The sequence below is a fragment of the Myotis myotis genome, unplaced genomic scaffold, assembly GCF_014108235.1.
Source record: "Myotis myotis isolate mMyoMyo1 unplaced genomic scaffold, mMyoMyo1.p scaffold_m19_p_11, whole genome shotgun sequence".
Taxonomy (NCBI): Eukaryota; Metazoa; Chordata; class Mammalia; order Chiroptera; family Vespertilionidae; genus Myotis; species Myotis myotis.
The window spans coordinates 10,811,355-10,834,122 of NW_023416315.1; the positions used below are offsets into that span (position 1 = coordinate 10,811,355).

At 40.7% G+C, this 22,768-nt stretch overlaps 1 protein-coding gene across 2 annotated transcripts in view; it reads left to right on the plus strand.

The window, feature by feature from the left end:
- Nucleotides 1-22,768, plus strand: part of VPS41 (VPS41 subunit of HOPS complex) — a 135,558-nt gene that overhangs the window by 106,897 nt on the left and 5,893 nt on the right. For both annotated transcript variants that reach the window (XM_036327450.1, XM_036327451.1), the window contains 9 exons: nt 150-242; nt 2,300-2,427; nt 3,875-4,019; nt 5,908-5,949; nt 6,111-6,161; nt 9,180-9,317; nt 14,899-14,953; nt 18,455-18,595; nt 19,599-19,735. In XM_036327450.1, coding sequence (XP_036183343.1) covers nt 150-242; nt 2,300-2,427; nt 3,875-4,019; nt 5,908-5,949; nt 6,111-6,161; nt 9,180-9,317; nt 14,899-14,953; nt 18,455-18,595; nt 19,599-19,735 — 930 coding nt within the window. The remainder of the gene's footprint in view (nt 1-149; nt 243-2,299; nt 2,428-3,874; nt 4,020-5,907; nt 5,950-6,110; nt 6,162-9,179; nt 9,318-14,898; nt 14,954-18,454; nt 18,596-19,598; nt 19,736-22,768) is intronic.

Below are 22,768 nucleotides of genomic sequence, written 5' to 3' on the forward strand. Positions count from 1 at the left end.
TTATAATAATTTCCCGAAGTACTTTGTTGCCTTAAATTTTAAAATTGAAAATATACTTTCATGTTTTCTGCATAATTTGAGTATAGTTTGGTTTTACCACTTTTTAAAGATTTTTGTTATGTTTTGTTTTTTACCTTTTGCTTCCCTAGGCCATTAGTCCTTATTTGCCAAGAGGGGATCCAGTTCTGAAACCACTCATTTATGAAATGATCTTACACGAATTTTTGGAAAGCGATTATGAGGTATGGCATTCAGGCATGGCCATATTTACTTGTTCTCAATGGAAAATGTTAAGAATTTTAGTAAAATAACATAATGGAGCAACTGGTTTAAAGTTAACTGATTTGCAGTTTGTGTGTGGTAGATGAAACTGAGATAAGATAAACTCTAATGACTACTAATGTTAATGATGTAGATGGTGATAATCTCTAATCCATGCAAATTATGGAGAATCTCTTTAAGTTACCGCCTTAATAGAAAAAGGGACTCTGTGCCATTTGAAGATTTCATAAATGGAATAGCAGCTGCTATTGCTGTTTATAATCCCCCTTAAGAAGTCAGAACTTTCTGACATGTAAGACACAGAACTAAGTTTGCCAGAAGAGAATTAAAGAGAAATTGAGGAGGTAGGAATGGAGCAAGGAATTGGAAATGATCTGTTTGCTTATTGATTAAGAGAAAGGCAGTACATAAATTGATTAGCGACTACATACTGCACTTTTACATGCAAATTGTGATGTTATACTCCCAACAACACTATACACAGTAATTTCAATTTTACAGGTGTGGAAACTAAAAAATGAAGAAATTAACTAACTCGCCCAAGGCCATACATTTAATAAATAGCATGCCGAATTGTAGTTTAAGTTTGCAGTTTGCATGCACCCAAAACGGATTATAATTTTTAAAGTTTGTTAATTTAACACGCATTTATTCTGAAAGTATCTGTTTAGTGCCTACTGCATTCCAGGAATGTGCTAGGCACCAGCATACAAGTGTGAATGGGATGATGATCCTTCAGCGGCCACTCCTGATCTGAGTCACAGCGAGCATGTAAACCAGTGGTTCTCGATACAGGGGCTGTTTTTGTCCTGCAGACGGGTTTGTGCTCCTGTCATTGAGTGGGCAGAGGCCAGCAGGAACGCTGTTAAACATCTCACATGCACACGATAGGCCCCTGCCACAGAGAATGCTCTGTCCTCAGATGTCAGTCAACTACAGTCATGCTCATCTGTGGGAAGGTTGCAGTTTGGATGGGAATGTGTAGCCTGTTGCTGTAGTGTCTTGCCATCCTTCCTGAGGGTCGCTTGAGGACAAAGTGTTTAGGCCTTTAATGGAGACTCTATTCCTGATTCTTCTGTGATTTTCTTCTTACCAAATCCTGGTACTTTACAGAAGCAGGTTGCACCCTACAATTTTCCTTTCTAAATATCATTTAAACAAATTCAAAGTAGTTTATTAAAGCATTGGTTGAGTTATTTAATATTAATATGATTTTTTTTCAATAATATGAAAAGTTTTACTTTTATTTGCTGTGTTTTTCCTAAAAGTTGTTAAGGATCAGTAAGCTGCTCTACTGTACTGAGTTACAAAGCCTGAGGGCTGAAGTCGGGGATCAGGAGGGCAGAGGCTGCCCAGGATCCAAGCCAAGAATCAGTCATGGGAGAGAAACAGGATCCAGATAATCTGGGGTTTTCTATCAGAAAAGTGATAGTCAGGGTAAGAGCCAGGGGATAAGACTTGAACCAAAGTCCCAAATTCCCAAACGAAACCAGGTTTAGAGGCGGAGTGGAAGGAGGACAAAGAGGGTAACTTGTTGAAGGATGCTGTGGGACAAGCCATGGTGAGCCGTAGTGCTGGCTATACAGCCCAGACCTAGCGTGCGTGAGAGGCGGTGGGCAAGGAGCTGACCTGACAGTGTCTGTAGGATGTTAAAGATGTCATCCGCATGTGGTAGTTGGTCCAGAATGAGGACAGAGCAAGTCAAACCTGGATTCTCTGTGCAGTGATGCTTCATTGAAGGACCAGAGGGCATTTCTTATTTGTGTGTTTCACCAAGTAAGAGTAGAAGTGGATGACACCACCTACGTCCCAGGAATGGTAAATAGCGATTAGGGTGCAGTAATTCTGTCTCCCGTGTCCACCCCCAAACCCATAGTCTGAAAATTGATGTGTTTATGGACCAACGTTTTCATCGTAAAATTATTTTGCCTGTTTACGTGAGTACTTTTAGGCATGTCTAGACTATTTAGATCATGATCCTATTCAGAGAGTGTTCTTCCTTTCCCCCGTGCGCTAGGGTTTTGCCACGCTGGTCCGGGAATGGCCCGGAGATCTGTACAACAATTCGGTAATAGTTCAGGCAGTTCGGGAGCACCTGAAGAAGGACAGTCAGAACCGGACCTTACTTCAGACCCTGGCAGAATTGTGAGTATGATTTAGTGCTGCTTTTTCCAATTCCATCTACATGGGAAGTTTTTCATATTTTAGGTCGGCAAACTCTGAGTAGGGAGGACACAGAGGAGGGAAGGGAGCCCTTTATACCATTTTTCTATATTCCCTCTTAGTGAAAACCTTTCATGAACCTTCAGTGAACAACTACGAGGTAAGAAAAATGTGTGCAATTGTAACGTAGTCTGTTTCCCAGAGGAGAAGAGTCCTGGTCAGCAGCACTTAGTAGAGGCTGTGGTTCAGGGAGGGCAGGGTGCTGCGTCTGAGATTATGTAGGCAAAATGGTTCCCCCAGAGGCTGTGGATTCTGTCGTTCTTGGTTCTCTAGTCAGTAAGTCTCTCAGACCTTAGACTCCTTATCTGTAAGATTGCAGGTAACAATTCCTTAGGGGATGGTTTTAAGACTTCAGTGAGATGTCATAATCAAGAACTAAGTTCAGTGCCTAGCGTTGACGTAGGCCGCAGTAAATGGAATCTGGTTTACGTTTCATATTTATTGGCTACTTTTACAAAGCGGCCGAGGCTCTGTGCTATATGCCTGTGATAGAGAGATAGATGAGGCACACCCGTGCCCTCACAGAGCTTTGGTCTAGTGCAGCGGTCGCCCACCGGTGGTCCGCAGACCACTGGCGGTCCATGAGGTCTGAACGGTTGGCGACCGCTGGTCTAGTGAACAAGAAGCAAACTGCAGGTAATCTCACTTCCTGCTTCAGGCCCTCCTTGGCACTCCCACCACTTCCTTGCCCATCTTACATCTTTCGTCAAGACCGAGAAAGGTCGTGGCATAGAGGGAGTTGTGTTTGTGGCATTCATCATTTTCCTCTGGGAACACAGTTCTGGACATTCCTTAGGTTCTGTAGTACTAACAACATACCAAGGATACTAGTAATTCTGTAGCAGTAATGCTGGACACACAGTGCAGTTTAGGTGCCGTTGGCTTTTTCAGGAGCCAGCATAGGGAGTTAAGCAATGTGAAAACCATTGTTTTAACAGAAGAACACATTACATGTTATACAGCTCCCTTATAAATAAGCTTTTGGAATGTCATTATTTCTCAGCTGAATACTGTTTATAAGAATTTGAACTGAATTTTCTACTAAAATAAGCATTTCCTTCATTTGGATAATAGGGTGTGTGTTTTTTTTTGTCTGATATGTGGATTTCTATTTTAAAAAATTGAGAATTTCTATAAAAAAATTTTGTTGAATACTGTAAATTTTCTAAAATGTTGGCAAGATTGTGAGAAAGTAATATTTATTGGTCATGTATAGTTAAATCCCAAGGCATGGTTTCCAAAAAAAGTTAACTTTCCTCTCTAAACCTGTTTTTCATTTTCTAATATTGTAAAACATGATTTTTATATGAGTATGTGTGTTTAAGTGGAAGTATTGATGAACATTAATGTAAAACATTTTTATTACCAGGTACACCTATGATAAAAACTATGGCAATGCTCTGGAAATATACTTAACATTAAGACATAAGGATGTTTTCCAGTTGATTCACAAGCATAATCTATTCAGCTCTATCAAGGATAAAATTGTTTTGTTAATGGATTTTGATTCTGAGGTAATGTTTTTTATTTTAATACTGATAATTTAATTTTAATCCTCCAAATTTTTAGTAACTAGACAGCTATCCAAATGCTAGAGTCGTTAATAAATCACTAGCTTGGCTGTATGCTGATCGTGTTCAGAACACTCTGACTATCTCTATATGTTAGGTATTTTAGAAGTTGGCATTCAGAAATCCTTTATTTGATGTGGCTTTTCTGTGAAAGCAATCATAATTTGATGAAAACTTTTGAAATTGTGTGTGAAGTAAATTTTTAGTAAAACAGTTCACATAGTTCATAGAAACAAAGAAACTATATGCTTTGACTCATTCAACCCTCTTAATTGTATGTTCCAGAATTAAAATTTTAAGTAAAGTTTTATTCCGATCTATTTATTGTAGTTTTATTCCTTGGTATTTACAGATTTAGCTTGTCGAGTGTCCACTGGCCTCAGATGACGCTGAGGTCCAGGACATGTGGGATGTGTTATTTTATTGTAAGACAAATCTGAATAGTGGATTGCTTGACTAATGATTGCACCCAGCCTCTACAGCTCACAGTGGCTCTTGTAAAGTGATACAAACTGTGTGTGTGTGTGTGTGTGTTTATAAAAGAAAGTTAATGACAAGTTCTAGTGATTGAAATAAAGAGGTTCATAAATACAGTAGTTTTTATTCAGAAAATTGAAAATTTAGATAAATCAAACAGGAGAACCTTAAGGATCCGAAAGGTTTACTTGGATTTTTTTCAATTTTATTTTGAAATGTAATGTATTTAAGGGTATTATATGCTATATTATGTATATTTGTATTATATACATATATTATGTGCTATTTATTAGTCTTCACAAACTTAAACTTAATTTAAATAGGAGGTAAATATACTTTTTTTGGAAAGATGATTTTAGCCCATTTTTCATTCTGAATGAATCAAGTCTTTAGGGACTGCAGATCTAAATAGAATTAGTGCAGTTCCCAGGAAGTTCAGGTATAGAGGTTCTGCTTCTCTGGCAGAGATAATTAAGAGGATGAGGTGCTTACATAAAAAATATTACATTTGCCCATGTCCTTATGCCTCTTCATTCACCCATCCATGTGTCTCAAGAATCTAGTTTTGCAAATGTAGATGTAGAAAAAAAAATGAATGGGCTGAAACGAATTGCTTTTCAAGAGTGTGAACCAAAATTAAGGAATCATAGAATTTTCTAATTACAACATACCTGAAGGATAATCTCCAAATATCCTCATATTTCAGAAGAAAAAACTGTCTGAAGCAGACAGGTAGGGAGTAGCAGAGGCAAGAACAGGACCTGGTATTCTGAGGCTCAGTCTCGTGGGTCGTGGGGTCTTGTTGCAAACACTGTCTAATTTGTGTTTTGTGACTATCAGAGGCAGTTAAAGTAATCGTAAAAGTCCATAAGCCTTACGTCGTTTTCAGAGTGCAGGTATCTTACTTTTTCTGGCTCTTATCCTCTTCTCCACACGAGAGGAGAAGTTCCTCACCTCTGTGAGATCTGTACAGGGACTTGGTCAGTAATCAGGTGGCCAGTGGTACTGGGAACAGTACTTTCTCCACAACGACTGAGAGTCACATGAGAACTTCTGAAGATACCTGAGGGGTCAAGGAGGCTATAATATATGTAAAGATATTTTGTATTTGGTGAGTGGTAACAAGATACCATTTCAGGAGTATGCAGAACACATAGACCTCAGGTTGAGGCCCATTTTAAAATGCATTCTTTTATAAATATATCACTTAACGGTGATTGTAAGGCTAAGGACCTCCTTATGTATGGCAAATAAGCCTTCTCCCTTTAACTGACAGCAAACACTATACGTGTTCAGTGTTCTCTTCTTATCTGGCGAATTTCAATGACTGTGGCTTTTTTTTTTTTAATTTCAGAAAGCTGTTGACATGCTTTTGGACAATGAAGATAAAATTTCAGTAAGTGTCTTTTATTTTATTTGTCTTTTATTTTTTTATATGTTAGCAGGTGAGTGTCTGGGACTGTTGTAACCAAGAAGAGGACAGATGTTTATCAGATAATTTTGCACCTATATTCCTGTCCTCATAACTCTGTGTTTAAAATTTTCCTTTTTCTCCAGATTAAAAAGGTAGTGGAAGAATTAGAAGACAGACCAGAATTACAGCATGTGGTGAGCATAACCATCGTCTTCTTTTGCCCTTTAGATTGCGTAGTGGGGCACATCACCTTTCAGTACTGGGGAGAGAATCCTGCAGTGAACTCTTCATGTTAATACTCAGATTGCAGGTTTGATGACAAACAATGTTCTGTAATTATTGATGTTCAGCATGTGCTCTGAATCCAGGTTAGGGATTAATTACAGATCAGACACTTTCATTTGACTCACAAGTGATTTGTGATTTAAAAAAAGTTATATTTATTTTTGTGTTGATCAAACTGTGCCTGGGAGTAAGCACCTTCCTTCTATCATTGCTGTTTGACATAATTATAGCATAAACTAGAGGCCCAGTGCATGGATTCGTGCACTGGTGGGGTCCCTTGGCCTGGCCTATGCCCTCTTGCAATCCAGGACCCTTCGGGGATGTCAGAGGCCCAGTGCACGGATTCAGCCCGATCCCTGCAGGCCAGGCCAAGGGATCCCACTGGTGCATGAATCTGTGCACCAGGCCTCTGGTATGCATATAAGATCTTTGGTTAATCTCTTCCTACCCTCCTCACTCCCCCCTTCCCTCTGAGATTCATCCGTCTGTTTCATATTTCCATGCCTGTTCATTGAGCATGTGCCCCCTGTTGGTCAGTGTGCATCACAGCTACCAGTCGAACAGTCGCTTAGGCTTTTATATATAGACTAGGGGCCCGATGCATGAAATTCATGCAAGAGCCTTGGCCCCGGCCCCTGCCCACCACCGCCACTGCCACGGCCCCCGCCCACCACTGCCGCAGCTGGGGGCCTCTGCCACCTCTGCCTCGGCCCCCGCCTGCTGTGGCTTTGTCCGGAAGGAAGGACTTCTGATCTAATTAGCATATTGTGCTTTTATTATTATAGATTACAACACCACAGAATGATCAAGGAACAGTCTTCTTTCTTCCCCCTCACCTGACAGTAATTAATCCCACTTTTCTGGGGTTGTCTTGGTGGTGGTGCTGTTAAGGCCCTCTGTTCTAGATCTTTGGGGGAATATCTTATTTGTGTGCATTGCTGTCATCATGGGAGTAAAGCAGGAGTAGGTGTTTGCTCTGTCCTTTAAAAACTGTATAAGAAAAGGTTTCAGTGACAATAGGGATTATTCTGGTAGAGCGTGCTCTTGTATCTTAGCGCACCTTTTTGTACCCCAGGAAGAGGCTCTGAGAACAGAGTATTATAGTTTTCTGTAGATGCTGTTGCTATATTGTTTGTGATTGGAAATCTCAAGGTTATCTGCTGACCCAAGCACGGTGGCACTGTTCTGGCCACCCTGGCATTTGTTTATAAAACAATGATTTCGGGCCTTCTTGTGCCATGCAGCAGGATTACAGGTGGTGGGTGCCCGTGTGACAGTGTAATTATTGCAGTGGTGAAATGGTGGCCGATCTCACCCCAAAATGCTCATCTTCCTGTCAGGTAGTGGGGGGTCCCTATGCATTTGGTCTGGCTGATGTGACAGAGCCTTCCCTTCCTGCTTATGCCTCTGGGAAATAGCACTGTGTGTCCAGCTCACACGCTGAACCCAGCCGGGGCCAGTGGAGGGCAGTCGCCTCTGTCAGACCGCGTGGGGTTCTGTCTGTCTGCTCCCCCTTTCCTGCCTTCGGAAGATGCATTGGTCGGGGTTAGGCTCCTTTACTGACCTTACGCAACAGAGGATGTCAAAGGTCACCTAACTCACAGACAGCCCCAACTTCAGGGGCAGGCGGATGCTCTGTGCTTCTTTTGAACCAGTTTACTAGGGGTGCAGATGCACTTTACATGAATGGTGTGATGCAGTCTTTTAGCCTCCCGTGGGTTATGGGATGTTTGTTTACATTAACTAAACATTGAACATTGATTTCCAATTTCTGTGTGATGTATTGATAGACTTAATCTTGCCTCTGAATACCAAGTGAATTACTCATTTCCTTTGAAGTCCATTAACTGTTTCAGACAGCTAGGGAAAGTAATCAGTTTTGAAAATTAGTTTAGAATACCTGTTCTCTTCTTGATTTTTAGTTGTTATTTTTATCTTTAATGTCACCAGTACAGGCAGCATATCATTGCAAACACAGACTCTCAATAATCCTAACAGAGGAGATATAGAAGGTATGAGAATTAATTGAGCGCTTACTGCTCGAATTTTTAAGATCATATTCTTGTCCCGTGACTCATCTACCCCCCTTTTATAGAAAGGCAAGAATTTTTATGATCTAGAAAAACCACTAATCAAGGGTTTTATTTCTGCAGCAAAATAGATGATGATGACAATGCTAACAACTATGGTTGATCCTTGAGCAAATGCCAGCGTTAACCCACAGAGGTGAAAATCGTGTATAACTTTTGACTCTACAAAAACTTAACTATAGTCACTCCTCTGTATCCTGGGGCGACTGGCTCCAAGACCCCCTGTGGTTGTCAAAGTGTGCACATGCTCAAGCACCTTTTATAAAATAGCGTAGAATAATGCATACACTCAGCCCTCCACATCGTGGTTCCCCAGCTACAGATCAAAAATACTGTGTTTGATCTGTGGTTGGTTGAATCTGTAATGCAAAACCCCAGATACAGAGGGGTGACAGTATATTTATTGAAAAAAATTAACATGTAAGTGGACCCACACAGTTCAAATCCATGTTGTTCAAGGGTCAACTGTACCATCACTAGCACTTCTGTAGTGCTGGTTGTATGCCAGGCATGGTTCTGAGTGACTTACAAATGGTTACTCATTCAAACCTCACAGCAGCCCAATGAGATTTTTGCAGGTAAAGAAACTCGGTCACAGAGAGATTAGTGACTTGCCCACTGGATAGTAAGTGGTAGAGCCAAGTCACTCTGGGCCAGAGAAAGTCAGTCTCCTTGTTCTGGCAAAGATATTTCTCTTTCACATTCAGATTTTTTATTCTTGTAAGCTGCTTTCCCTCAGCCTCACAACGGGAGCTGTTTAAATAGAAAATTGGGATGTTAAACAGGTATTGCTTTTCTTATTTTAATATTCATGGTTTATCCCTTTGTTCTTTTTAGTATCTGCATAAGCTTTTCAAGAGAGACCATCATAAGGGGCAGCGCTACCATGAAAAACAGATCAGCCTTTATGCTGAATATGATCGACCGAACTTACTTCCATTTCTCCGAGATAGTACCCATTGTCCCCTCGAAAAGGTAAGTCACAGCTCCCCCACTCACACACTGCAGGTGAAGAAGTTGTCCTTGTGGGTAAGCTGCTGGTTATTCTGCTCTTCCTGTCCCTGCTCATCCGTCCCTCTTCTGGGGGAAGACTGTTGCTCTGAGCAGTAGGTTTGGCTGGGGCATTCTGATGAGAGGTAGAGATCCTGTTGGATTAGATTTTGGTAAGAAGCCCAAGTATTTCTGTGCCAGGTTTCATTGGAATAAAGGATTAATCCAGGGCCTAGTCAGCCATAGAGCAGACACTGTGTCAGGAGCCTGAGTCAGTGTACCAGGATCAGCATGGACCAGAGGCAGCCTGGGAGGGAGACACAGACTGTCCTGAGCCAGAAGCACTTGCTTCACTCGACTCAAAGTTGATAACTCAGGCCCTACGCCCTGGCTGCCTTAGTCACCTTGAGTGTTTCTGTATTCCTCTCTCACTCTACAGTTCATTTCTCTAGCATACTGCATCCCATTGTAATTATAACCATAATTATAATTATATTTTAGCCTTTTTCCCCAGTATCTTGTAAATTCTGCAAGGGTAAGGAGTTTTTCTCACTCATTTTGGTGAACCCACACCTGTTAGACACTTACTGTGTGTTGCATCATGAGCAAGTGCATAAATTAATACAAACAAGGTTCTAGTGAGGGCTGAATAGGAACTAGCAAGTTGAATGTACCTGTAATAAATAAATTATAAATACTTCCTGTGCAGGTACTAGAAACTGGGCAATCTAAGGCCATAGGTATTGTTTCCCATGATTCTTATAACATCTGGAATGCTATTTAACTTGTATAAGTGTCTTATTAAATAAATTCAGATGGCGAGGTAAAAAGTACTTTATAACCAGCAATATGTATCAACAAAACAAAAAAGTATTTGACCCAGCTTATGTGCACTCACAACCTAGTTTCTTCTTCAGCCCATTATGATTAAATGTATTAGATTTACTATAAACAGTTTCAGCTCAATGAATTTCAAAATCTGTTGAAAAAAAATATCTTGCCTGCATATTAACTTAATTCAAAAACTTTAACATTTTATACTTTGGCCCTAAGACATTTTCTCAAAAAATACATTTGGAAATACATCGTCTTACTCTAAAAGTAAAAGCAAATGTTCTCCCTCTTTTCTAACTACAGAATCTATAATCTAGAAAAAGCTGGGAAATGCAAAGTTTATAGATTTTTATTAAAGAAATTTAAAGACAAAATTAGATAAACTATGATAGACTCAAGGCTAGGTAGAAATCATTATTTAATTTATTATTGATAAGGTTCTTGTTACCCCAAACTATGTTCCTTACCATTGTACTACATCAGGAAAAGGAAAATTAAAATATTTTTGCAACATTTTTTACTCAATTTCTGTCATTCCTTTTACCTTTATTTTTACTACTACCAGTATTCCACTTTTACCTGTATGTCCTATTAGCTTTAAAAAAAAAATCTTAGTTTCCATACTCTTTCCTCTAGAGGGAGCACTATGGCCCAGGAACATTCATGATTTTATATTGCACTGTGTCAAGAATAGAAAAATTATTTGAACCAGAAATACTTTTCTCAAAATTTCTAGAAATTACTCTAGAGTCTCTACATTCTCATATATGAGAAAGGATAATTTAAGATACTATTAGGAACATAAAACATTTAAAATCCTGTGATATTCAAATTTCAGAGACTCACATTATCTTTGAGCTTGGTGTCACGTATCTGCTTGCATTCAAGAACCTTCTTGACTTCAAACTTGCCTTTAGGTATCATGTTGTACGTGAATGATCATATTTGATAGTATCCTAAAAGCTTTCAGCAGTTTTATCCTGTAGAATGTTCTGCAGTTGAATATTTGAAAAGTGGCTAGAGAGGAACTGAATATAATAGATTTCAGTAGCAACATGTAGAAAGTAGCTGCTGTCTGGGGTCGCTCAGGAGAGCCTCCAGACTGCGTGTGGTTTGAGACAAGCATATTCTCAAGCATTTGCATTTACTCAGGAAGAGGGCGGGTGGGTGGTTCTGTTTGAAACATCTGCTGGCACTTCAAAGTGTCAGTAAATTTCCAGGTACATAATTGATTTTTGGATACCTTCCAATAATAAACTACTTTAGGCAGCATATTCATCTTTATTCATATTGTCTTTGTCTGAGCATTCTACCTATCCAGTTGTGTTATTACCATTATCTGTTTACCTGTGAATGACACAGTCTCACTAAACCATAAACTGTCCATCTGCATCTCTGTCTGCTAGCACAAATCTGGGCACTCGCCTGGTTTCTCATTTTTTTTGTTAAAATAGTCCCAGGTCCTCTGACTTCAGATTTTTGCTTTTTCTCTTACTATTTAAAATTCTCACATGTGTATCCTGACTCTGTTCTACTATCATCCCAGAAGAGTTAAGAGTTGGTAAGAAAGTTCCGTTGTTTAGGATGATGATTTATAGGCATGACGGTATAGAGAGAGGTGAACCATGAACCGTCTTTTTAACCAAAATGAATGAGGAGTGCCGTGGCTGGGTGGCTCAGTTGGTTGGATCATCATCTCCTACACAGAAAAGGCTGCAAGTTCAGTTCTTGGTCAGAGCACATATCTAGGTAGCGGTTTTGATCTCCTGCCTGGGTGCATGTGGGAGGCAATTAACCGAAGTCTGTCTCTCTCTCTCTCTCTTGCCCTCTCTACCCTCCCTTTCTCCCTCCTCTCTCTAAAAATCAATAAAAAGATGAAGATTTTTAAAAAAAAAGATGAATATGGAATTTCTAAGTGGTAGTTAGGATTAGACTCAGCCATGAGTGATAAAAGTTCCAAAATAATAGTGGCTTAAACAGAGTAGCAGTTTAGTTCTCTGTCGCATGGAAGTCCTGGTGGGGTGTTCTGCTGGTGGTGCATGTCACAGGGTCCGAGACCCAGGCTCTTTTCTCTTGCTCCCCCACCTGGTATGACCTTGACCTTGTGATGTGAGCTAGTAGCATCCATGTTCGCAGGATCGGATTGGATGAAAGGACTGAAAATGAGAGAGAGAAGGGTTCACCGTGCTGCTTCTTAAAGAGCACCCCAGACGCTTCCATGTTTCTGGTTCATCACTGGGGAGGCTTGGAGATTTTTTTTTTTAATTTTGGGCAGTTCCCCACCTGAAATCTTATTACTGTAGAAGAAATGTGTAAAAGATACTGGGGGACAACTAGTTATCTCTGCCATGTAACTTTTAAAGGAATCTTGTGAGAAATTGAATTAATAGTGTTTCCTCCTCTTTGTGACCTTCAGGCCTTCTCATTTCCTCACTGAAATGATTTGTGTACTTTAAAACGCCATCCTACTTTCATTGCCATTCCATAGGAAGGTGTTATTTGTTTTTTTCCCTTTTTTATGTTTTATTTGGGTTTCCCGGCCCCCCCCCCCCCCATCATTGATCTCTATGGTCAGCATTTTTTTCCTCCCTTTTAGTTGTTAATCTCCAATCATGGACATAGATTTAAATATATATTTTACTCAAAAAATTTTAAGTCAGAAATCAAAATGTCAAAACTAGATCCTGCTGTCATTTCCCAAGATGGCCCATTGAGCTGAAAGGGCTAAAGAACTTAAGCTGTTCTTTTTACTGCCTCAGTTTTGTTTTTAAAGTAACCTTGGCTGGTTGTTTTTAACTGACTGCTCTAACTGTGCAACCCAGTGATCTTCCTCCTGAAACCTTTTCATTTATTGAAAAAATATTTATTGTACACCTGTGAGCCAGATGTGTGCAGGTGCAGTGAGAGTGAGTGCCTGGGGTCTGGCGTGATGTGGGTCCAAGGAGGCTTTTATCTGAAGGACCTGCCAGGGGTACAGAGTGGAGTGGGAGGGCAGCCCTCGAGGCCGAGGGGCAATGGTAGAGAGATGAGCAGGGTGTGAGGCATTACTGCACAGAAAGGCGGGGCTTCCGAGGCCACAGTAAAGATTCTCAACTTTAAGCAGAGTAACCAAATAAGAAGGGTCCTTAGTAGGCATGTGAGTGAGGTTACAGTGAAGGCTCACGCATACTGCACCCGGTCAGATGCCCCTCTGAAGGGCCACACCGGAACTCAGGTCCTGTATTGATGCGCATAGCCCTCTATTCATGCTCCCCTGGTCATGAGATTCTGTGTTGTCGCTGCTCTGTCACGCTCCCTGGTGGACTCGTGCTGCCTCCACTTCTACTGAGCCGCCTCCATCTCCTCCTCATCTTCCTTTTACGTGTCATCACCATCATCAGCATTTGCATTTCTATCATCGTTGTATCTCCAGCCAATGACTCTCTAGTGCACAGCAGAGTATATAGTAAATTTGTGTCTGTTCATTTAGATGATTCAATTGTTTATAAGCACATAATGGTGGTGTTTTTCACACTCAAGGAAATGCTATCACCTATATAGTCCTTCATTTCTTCACTTGATCTCCTCCTTCTTGATTGTTAGATGTGTTTTTCTCTCACTTTTGACAAATCCTTGAGCAGAGTTATTTTAAACCCTGAGAGCTGGCAATAGAAATATTCCCGGTACTTAGTTATTTATGTAACAAATGTTTACTGAGCTGTGATGTGCACTCAGTACTGAGGATGTGCGCAGTGAGCAGCATCCTTTCATGCAGCTGCATCCCATGGAGGGAAACAGCTCAACCACGGACAGTGGAGCAGCTGGGAATGGCAGTGCTGTGAAGGAACGAAGCAGCAGAAAGCCAGAAAGCTTGGTGGGAAGGGGCCTTTCAGCATCTTGCTTTCTGCCTTTACCCATGGAATGCTCTAAGTCAGTGATGGCGAACCTTTTGAGCTCGGCGTGCCAGCATTTTGAAAAACCCTAACTTAACTCTGGTGCCGTGTCACATATAGAAATGTTTTGATATTTGCAACCATAGTAAAACAAAGACTTATATTTTTGATATTTATTTTATATATTTAAATGCCATTTAACAAAGAAAAATCAACCAAAAAAATGAGTTCGCATGTCACCTCTGACACGCGTGTCATAGGTTCGCCATCACTGCTCTAAGTTGTCTCAAATATAGGGATGAGCAAAAGTCAGTTTACAGTTGTAACATAAACATATAATACAATAATGAGTAAACAATAATACAAGAATAAACTCTGCTGCCCGGTTGGTGTTGCTCAGAGGTTGAGCGTCAACCCATGAACCAGGAGGTCACAGTTCGATCCGGTCAGGACAATGGCTTGATCCCCAGTACTTGGTGTGCAGGAGGCAGCCAGTCCCTAATTCTCTCTCATCATTGATGTTTCTATCTCTCCCTTTCCCTTCCTCTGTGTGAAAATCAATAAAAACATATCTTTTAAAAAAAGATTAAACTCTGCTTTGCATATTCATAGCTCTAAGTCTACTTTTGCCCACACCTGTGCGTTACCGTTTGAACTGTATAGGGACCGCACCTCTCTGAGAGATAAGAGGATCCAGGCACCACAAACCTAAGGAGAGTTGTGTTTTTGTTTGTTTGCTTTGTTTTTTTTAAAGTGACGCAATGGAAAAATTCCTTCAAATTGTGTGTTTAAGTGACTCTATTAATATTTGTTCTTGTCTGGTAACCCATGGTAACATTTTTGTCCTGCTTTATTTGAAGGCTCTTGAGATCTGTCACCAGAGAAACTTTGTAGAAGAAACAGTTTATCTTCTAAGTAAGTAGTTTTCTCTCATTTTGGTCCCCATAAACCAAGAAACGGGGTGAAAATGTGATATAAATTGTCTAAGAATTGGCATAGGTTTTAGAGGAAAGTAATATAGAGGTTAAAACCTCTTTGTATAAGAATTTAATACATGAAAAAGGAGGATTCACAGCTCAATAGAGAATGAAGAGTTATTTAATAAATGCTGTTGAGGTATCATATTAGTATTGTGTAACAAACAAACACATCAGCTTCTATTACCACCATCTTGATAGAAAATAAATAATGTTCATTTTCAAAAATCACACACACCCTAAATAATGGAGGAAATGCAATTGAACATCATAATTTTCAAAAGAAAGGGAGAGTTTGTAATATGATCCAGCTGTCAGTTGTCCCTGGTCCTCTGGCTCCTATTTCCACCTTTCAGTTGTCTTAGAAGCAGTAGAGAACTTACAAGGGAAGCATAGTATCCTTTTTAAGTTATAAAAACTTAAAAATCATATACACACTTTTAAAAATTAGCCATTTTTAAAGATATGAACTGTGGGAATATTTGTAGGAAAAGCAAAATGCTATAGAAAATATAACAAATGGGATGTAATTTTACTCACAGGCCAGCTGTTTGCTTTAATAATGGCTGCCCTGAGTGAGAAGGACTCAAGATCCATTACTAGCTCTTGCGGCAGGCCAAGGGCAAGGATGAGGGCAATTGCCCACAGCCAGGCAGTGGCTGTACTTGCTCTGAGTAAAGCTTTCTGCATGTATTATATTAAAAACTCATGGAAATTGATAATAAAACCATTAAAATGTCAGTAAATGAATGAACACAGTGTATAAAGATAATCAAAGTGGAGCATAGTTGGTAAAGAGTTATTTCATGAGAGTTACTGAAAGGGTTTCCCCTGAACTGGGAAGAGAAGGAAAATGAGGTCACTGATCACTGAGATTGTGGTTGGCACACAGTGTATCGGAAGAGCAATATGCAAAGCTGCCTAAAGAGGCAGAATGACTCCAAGGCCTTTATTTATTTACTTACTTATTTTATTTATTTATTTTTATTGAATTTAATGGGGTGACATTTATCTTCTGTATAATAAGAGCATAAGCAACCGTTACGGTGGAACGACCAGAATGACCGGTCACTATGATGCACACTGACCAACAGGGGGCAGATGCTCAAATGCAGGAGCTGCCCCCTGGTGGTCACTGCGCTCACACAGGGGGAGCGCCGCTTAGCCAGAAGCCGGGCTCACAGCTGGAGCCTCTCCCACCTCCGTGGCAGCGGTAAGGAGCAGCGAGCCAAGCGGTAAGGAGCAGTAGCAGGCAGGCAGTAAGGAGCGAGGGCTCCCGGACTGCGAGAGGACACAGGCCGGTCTGAGGGACCCCCCTGTCCCCAGTGCACACATTTGGTGCACTGGGCCTCTAGTATATATCTAAGCCTAGGTGACAGTTACAGCGGAATGACCGGAACGACCGGTCACTATGATGCGCACTGACCACCAGGAGGCAGATGCTCAACGCAGGAGGAGGGGGAGGGGGGCTCAGCAAGGCCTGGAGGCACATGCTATGGCCCAGGGATCCCAGGAACCGCAAGCCCAGAGCTTGCTTTCCAATAAATAAAAAAAATCTTTTTTTGAAAAAAAGAAAAGCTGCCAGACTCCGCCACCCTGAGAAGAGCGGCTCCAGGAGGAAAAGGCCTCCCCAGGCCAAGCCCAGCCTGGCTGGGCGCAGCAGAGGACCATGCACTGACCATAGCGGCACCACCTTCCTCTCCCTCCCCCCTCCCTTCCCCTTCTCCCCCCCACCCCTTGGTCCCACTGCTCGCAGCAACTTACCGGTGGTGTGCCGGAAACCCCTTCAACTCCAAAGCCGGTTGTGCCGACAGCTGCTCCCCATCCTGCTCCATGGTGGACACAGTGCAGCCAGGCTGCTCTGCGTCAGCTCCGGCTTCCAGCTTCCTGCCCACTCTTTTGTATACTACATGCGCTTGGGGGCGTGGCTTCGGCCTCCGGTCCAATAGCACTGCAGCACAGCCAGAGTGTGGTAGGACACAGCCACCAGGCTGGCTGGGCATTGATTTGGCCGGGTGACTAATGTCCATGTCCAGGTACACTGATTATTTACATTTGTAGGGAAGCAGGGCAGCCCACTCCTGCTGCCCACGTCACCTTCTAGGCTAAGAAAGGCCCGCTCTCCGTGTTCCTCCTCCTGTCCGGAATCAAAACCTCTTGGGGATGAATGATCCCACCAGTGGTCCCAGCGCATGCTTGGTGTCACTGTCGCAGACATTCCCAGTCTTTACAGCCCGTTCCTCAGCCCGCACTGCCCTGCTCCACCTCCTCACCTTGCACTCTCTGAGGACCACCTTATGTTATCCTATTTGAAATGTGAGCAATGCCCCCCTGTCCTTTTTTCTTTCAATAGCTCCCTTGCCCTACATTTCTTCCTCTAAAAACCTTGCATTTTAAATATATATATATTTGATTAATTTCGGAGAGGGAAATAGAGATAGAAACATCAATGATGATAGAGAATCATTGATCAGTTGCCTCCTGCAAGTTCCAAACTGGGGATTGAAACCTCCTACGGCTCCTCCCCCTGGACGGCAAATCTCCCTCAGTCCCTCCCCTGGCCAGCCGGCCGGTGGCAGCACAGTGGTGAGGGAAGGAGGAGCAGGGGAGGCAGGAAACTGCGGTGGCACAGCCCCGAGGGCGGCTGGCATTTGTTCCTTCCACGCCCAGCCCAGCAACCGTCACCTCCTCTCCCGACCCCACAGGGGCCTTTGGGCCCCGATCGGCCCTGAACGCCAGCCAGGCCTAGGGACCCCACCTGTGCACAAATTTCGTGCACCGAGCCTCTAGTTAGTTAATAAAATTATGTAAGTTTCAGGTGTACAGTTTTATTGTACATCATGTGTATATTGTGTTGTGTGTTAACCACCCCGAGTTAAGTCTCCTTCCATCACCATTTATTCCCTCTTTCACCTTCCCCCAACCCCTTCACTTCTGAAAATCACCATACTTATGAGGTTGTTGTGGGGTATTTTTTAAAATTTTGTTTTCTTTTTTTGTTTTTGCTTCATTTCTTCACTTTTTCTTACCCAACTCTTTAAAAGTCTTAATTGTATGTGGGTATGTGGGGTTCAAATACAGGCCTGTGAGAAGCAAGTCAGCATCTGACAGACCTGGGTTTGGATTCCAGATCTGCTATTTAGTAGAAACATTTCTGTGTCCTCTTCTATAAAATAGAAATATTAGTGTGACATGTCTCATTGGACTTTAGTAATAATGAAATTATGTCATTCATGTGAAGCACTTAAATGAGTGCTCAGAACACAGTAGACAACCTAGCAAATAGGAGACATTTATTTTATTATGTTATGCGAATGTCACATAGGAAAATATGCTTTTGTGTTAGCTTTAAAACTGGGTGAGTAAATTAAGAGATATGCTATTTCTCTAACGTTTCATTAAAATGTCCTGAATGAAGTATTTCTCACATCTTTGCTAGGCCGAATGGGCAATAGCCGAAGTGCCCTGAAGATGATCATGGAGGAATTACATGATGTTGATAAAGCAATTGAATTTGCCAAGGAGCAAGACGATGGAGAGCTCTGGGAAGACCTGATTTTATATTCCATCGACAAACCACGTAAGCAGAAAAACCATCTGCGATCATAACTCTTTTCTCTCAATATAGCCAGTTATGTCTAGAGTAAGAATTATCTCAAGACACAGTAAGTTAAAAATATGGTCAAGCATCTATATAAAGATAAGCCAGGCACACCGAAACGCTTTCCAATGCCAGTCCTGTGCAGAGCAGCATGGAGTCCCATCACTTTGAGTTTCCTGAATGTGATAAAAAGCATGTGGCTCACCTGGTAATATTAACTTGTCCCCATGAAGCATATTTTTACCTACTGCACCAGGAATTTACTGCTTGGCCCTCTGCTTGACCATTGTGTTGGGTCACCCATCTTGGAAAGAAACAAAAGCAGTCACCTAACAATAATCCAAGTTCTTCTTTGAAGGAAAAAGAAATGATTCAGAAACTAGCAGCAGCAGTGGTTTAAAATCTCCTCCCTTCTCTTTATTTTTTGGTAGAAGACTTATCTATTTCAGAATTTTCAAGTTCTAGAAATTGCTGTTCTGATTGTCTTTTAAATATGAGGATAATGTTAGCATGACAAAGTAGTAGTTTAAGGATCTTGAAGTAAAGTGGGTGTAAATGTAACACCTCATGGACTTGGGTCTGGCTTAGTTTTCAATTTGGGCTTAAAACTCGCTGGTTCTGTGATCCTGGATAGATTAATCACTTTATTTCTCGTTTCTGTAAAATAGGGTCAAATAACACTCCTCCCTTGCAGAATATTGGTGAGAAGTGTATGATATTGAGCCATAGCAAAATCTCAATAAATATTTGTTGCACCCTGTTAACATCGCAAATTATATTCTGAAGTAATCATTTGTTCTCTGTTTTAAATTCTCTATATTTAGCTGCTTCTTTATGTCATGAGGAAAGTAAAGGAAGATTAGTTCTTGAGAGTTTATAAATTCAAATTTGAAGGACATTTTTTTTCTTTGAGTTGTTTTTGGCTTAAAATTGCATTATGTACATTGCTTATATGTTAATTGCTTTCTGTGGTATTTTATAGCATTTATTACTGGCTTGTTAAACAATATTGGCACGCATGTTGACCCAATTCTACTGATTCACCGTATCAAGGAAGGAATGGAGATTCCCAATTTGAGAGATTCCTTGGTTAAAATTCTGCAAGACTACAATTTACAAGTAAGTATCCTTTTGTAGACAAATAAGTATACTGAGTGAGTTGACTGACTGAAGGATAAACATATATAGGGTTTATTTTAAATATTAGTCAAATAATTCACTTTGATAGTTACAGTCTGTTTTGAACAGTTTACTTGGAAAATTGTTCAAATAGAGAAACTAGAAACATCACCTTTTATAGAAGCCATCTGATATTTAACCACCCCCAAGTTTCCTCTTATTGATGAACAGGTATTCTTACATTTGTGTGGTGAATACAGCGTGGCACTGGGGAGGGAGTAGTTACCGTGACTGTTAGATCAGACCACCCAAACCTTTTTTAAGTAGAATGAATATTATGTCCACTTGGGAGAATAAAAAAATATTTTTCAGAGGGTTTGATAATTTCCTTGAAGCCACTTAGTAACCTATTGCCTGAAACATGTTACATACAGGATTTTATTTAACATTTTGTCTGTTTTCTAGACTAGTAAAAACTTTATTATCTATAATAATTTAGAATTTGTTGTTTATTTTCATATAAAAAATTTATATGCTAATTTCATAGCATCCTAATCTTTTCGTTAAAAGGACTCTGTGATAATTAATATTTTTTAGAATGCTGGTAGCTTCCATAGAACTTAAAACTATTTAAAGCACGTTTCTTTAACAATTCAGACTACACTTTGCCTACTTTATTTTAAACTGAGTTTTTGTTATAATATGGCTGAAATTGCTTTCCTGGACGCGTAGAGAATTTTTCAGGTAGAGCGGGAAGATAAGGTTGGGATTGGGAGAAGAAGTGGTTATCTGGATAAATAAGGAGAGGGAAGGATCATGATGAGGACTTGTGGGGCCTGTAGTCACTATGAAGGGTGCAAGTGGGGTGCCTGCTGAATTCAGGTGGTGGCCTCAGTCAGAAAAGAGGCAGGGTGAGCCCTGCCAGTGTGGCTCAGTTGGATGGGTGTCATACTGGGCACCAAAAGGTTGCTGGTTCGATGATTCCCAGTCAGGACACATGCTCAGGTTTCAAGCTCAGTCCCCGGTAGGGTGTGTGCAGGAGGCAGCTGATCGATGTTCTGCTCTCACAGGAATGTTTCTCTTTCTCTCTTCCTCTCTCTCTAAAAATCAATAAAAATATTTAAAAGTGCCCTAACCGGTTTGGCTCAGTGGAGAGAGCATCGGCCTGCGGACTCAAGGGTCCCAGGTTCGATTCCGGTCAAGGGCATGTACCTTGGTTGCGGGCACATCCCCAGTGGAGGGTGTGCAGGAGGCAGCTGATCGATGTTTCTCTCTCATCGATGTTTCTAGCTCTCTATCCCTATCCCTTCCTCTCTGTAAAAAAAATCAATAAAATATATAAAAAAAAAATAAAAGAAAAAAAGAGGCATGGTGAGAAGGAAAAAACATTGAGGAAGATTGATATGAGAAATGTAAAGGAGTGACAGAGCTGGAGGGACAGGAGCCAGGGGGTGGGATATTGTTACATTAAGTTTCCGAAGGAGTCATTGTGAACATGTTCAAAAAGGGGGTGAAGGTAGAGGTCACTGGAGTGGAATTAGTGAAGAAAATGTGAGAGCACGCTGAGAAGGGGGAGCAGGGGCTGTCAGCCAAGTTCCATCATTCTTAGTGTCGGGGAGGGTAGTCTCGCAGCTCCAGGTGACTGGTATTACTGGGCAACACGACTTTAAAGGAGAAGAGGTTTCTTGAAGGTGGGGTATGAGGAAACAAGGAGCCTTCACTCAGGAGGGCTTGTGGGAAATCAGGGTCCTGGGAGAAAAATGGATTAGGACAAAGGGGTAGAGGGCCTGTTCTGCAAAAAAAACTCCAAGATATACAGGTATTTATTTATTTGGAGGTTTGCAGATGACCCAATAGTACCAGGTTTGCTAGTAACAAATTGATTGTACAAGCTACAACTGGTTGTCTTGAAAATGATGAAGACAAAGGATAAAGGTAATGTTAAATAAAACTTTTAGAAAAACTTAGAATTATGGAGGGAAATGTAAAATTAAGAAAACAAGTGGTAGAGAAGGATGTGGAAAGCAGTTGGCCCATTGATTTGAATAACCTTGAAAAAATGATGGAAAGTCCTATACGGAAAATTAATGCCTGAAAGATATTATACTTGGTAAACAATGCCTACAAATGTTTTTTGAGATGGGAACTGATGGCATTATGAAGTTGAGGAAAGAAAAGATTAGACAGTGGTTTACTTGGCTTGGTGAAACTCTAATATGAGATATAGATTACAAAGCAGAGATTGATAATGATGTTGTCGTATTGACCAAGTGGAGACATTTTCTAGATGACACAGTAAAGGAGTTCCAAACTGATTTTAATTTCTGAAAGTAATATCAGAGGCTACCCTACACAGAGAATAAAATAGGAAACCAAGATAAAACAGGAGGAAATAGGCAAGAAAGATTTTGCTGAGCAGAGAATGACTTGATCTTTGAAAGGCCAGTAGGCATCCTTTGGAAAACAAAGACTACCTTTGGGGGAGAGAGATGATGGGTCCTTAAAACTTCTTCTCAGCTTAATTTATGTAGCCTATAAATACTCTGAAAAATGTCACAAAATGTATTTGCAAATTCTGTAAAGTCTGAGAAGATATGGGGAAACAGCCAACATAACCATAAAAAAAGAAAGTCCTTGTAGACCTAATTAAATTTTTAACATATAAAGTCAATAAGAAATAAAAGTTCATTTGACCAAATGTCAAGGTCAATGATAAAGACTAAGATTTTAAGAATTGAAGTATAATAGATTTAAAAGAGAGTAAAAATAGATGTAATCTATGTTGATAGGTATTTGCTTTGCTTAACATGTTCGACAGTATATAAACTAGAAATTAATTTTTCTAAACCAGAGAAGCTTTAGCTTTTTGGATACATGATAGACTAAATTGAATACTCCTTTATTGTTAAAAAAAAAAAGAATGTTAACTAGGATATTAAAAGATAATTTATTTCCATTTCATAGCTGATCCCAACAGATATGAACAGGTGCCAGGAAACACTGAGAGCAAACCCAAAGTAGAAAGGGGATGTT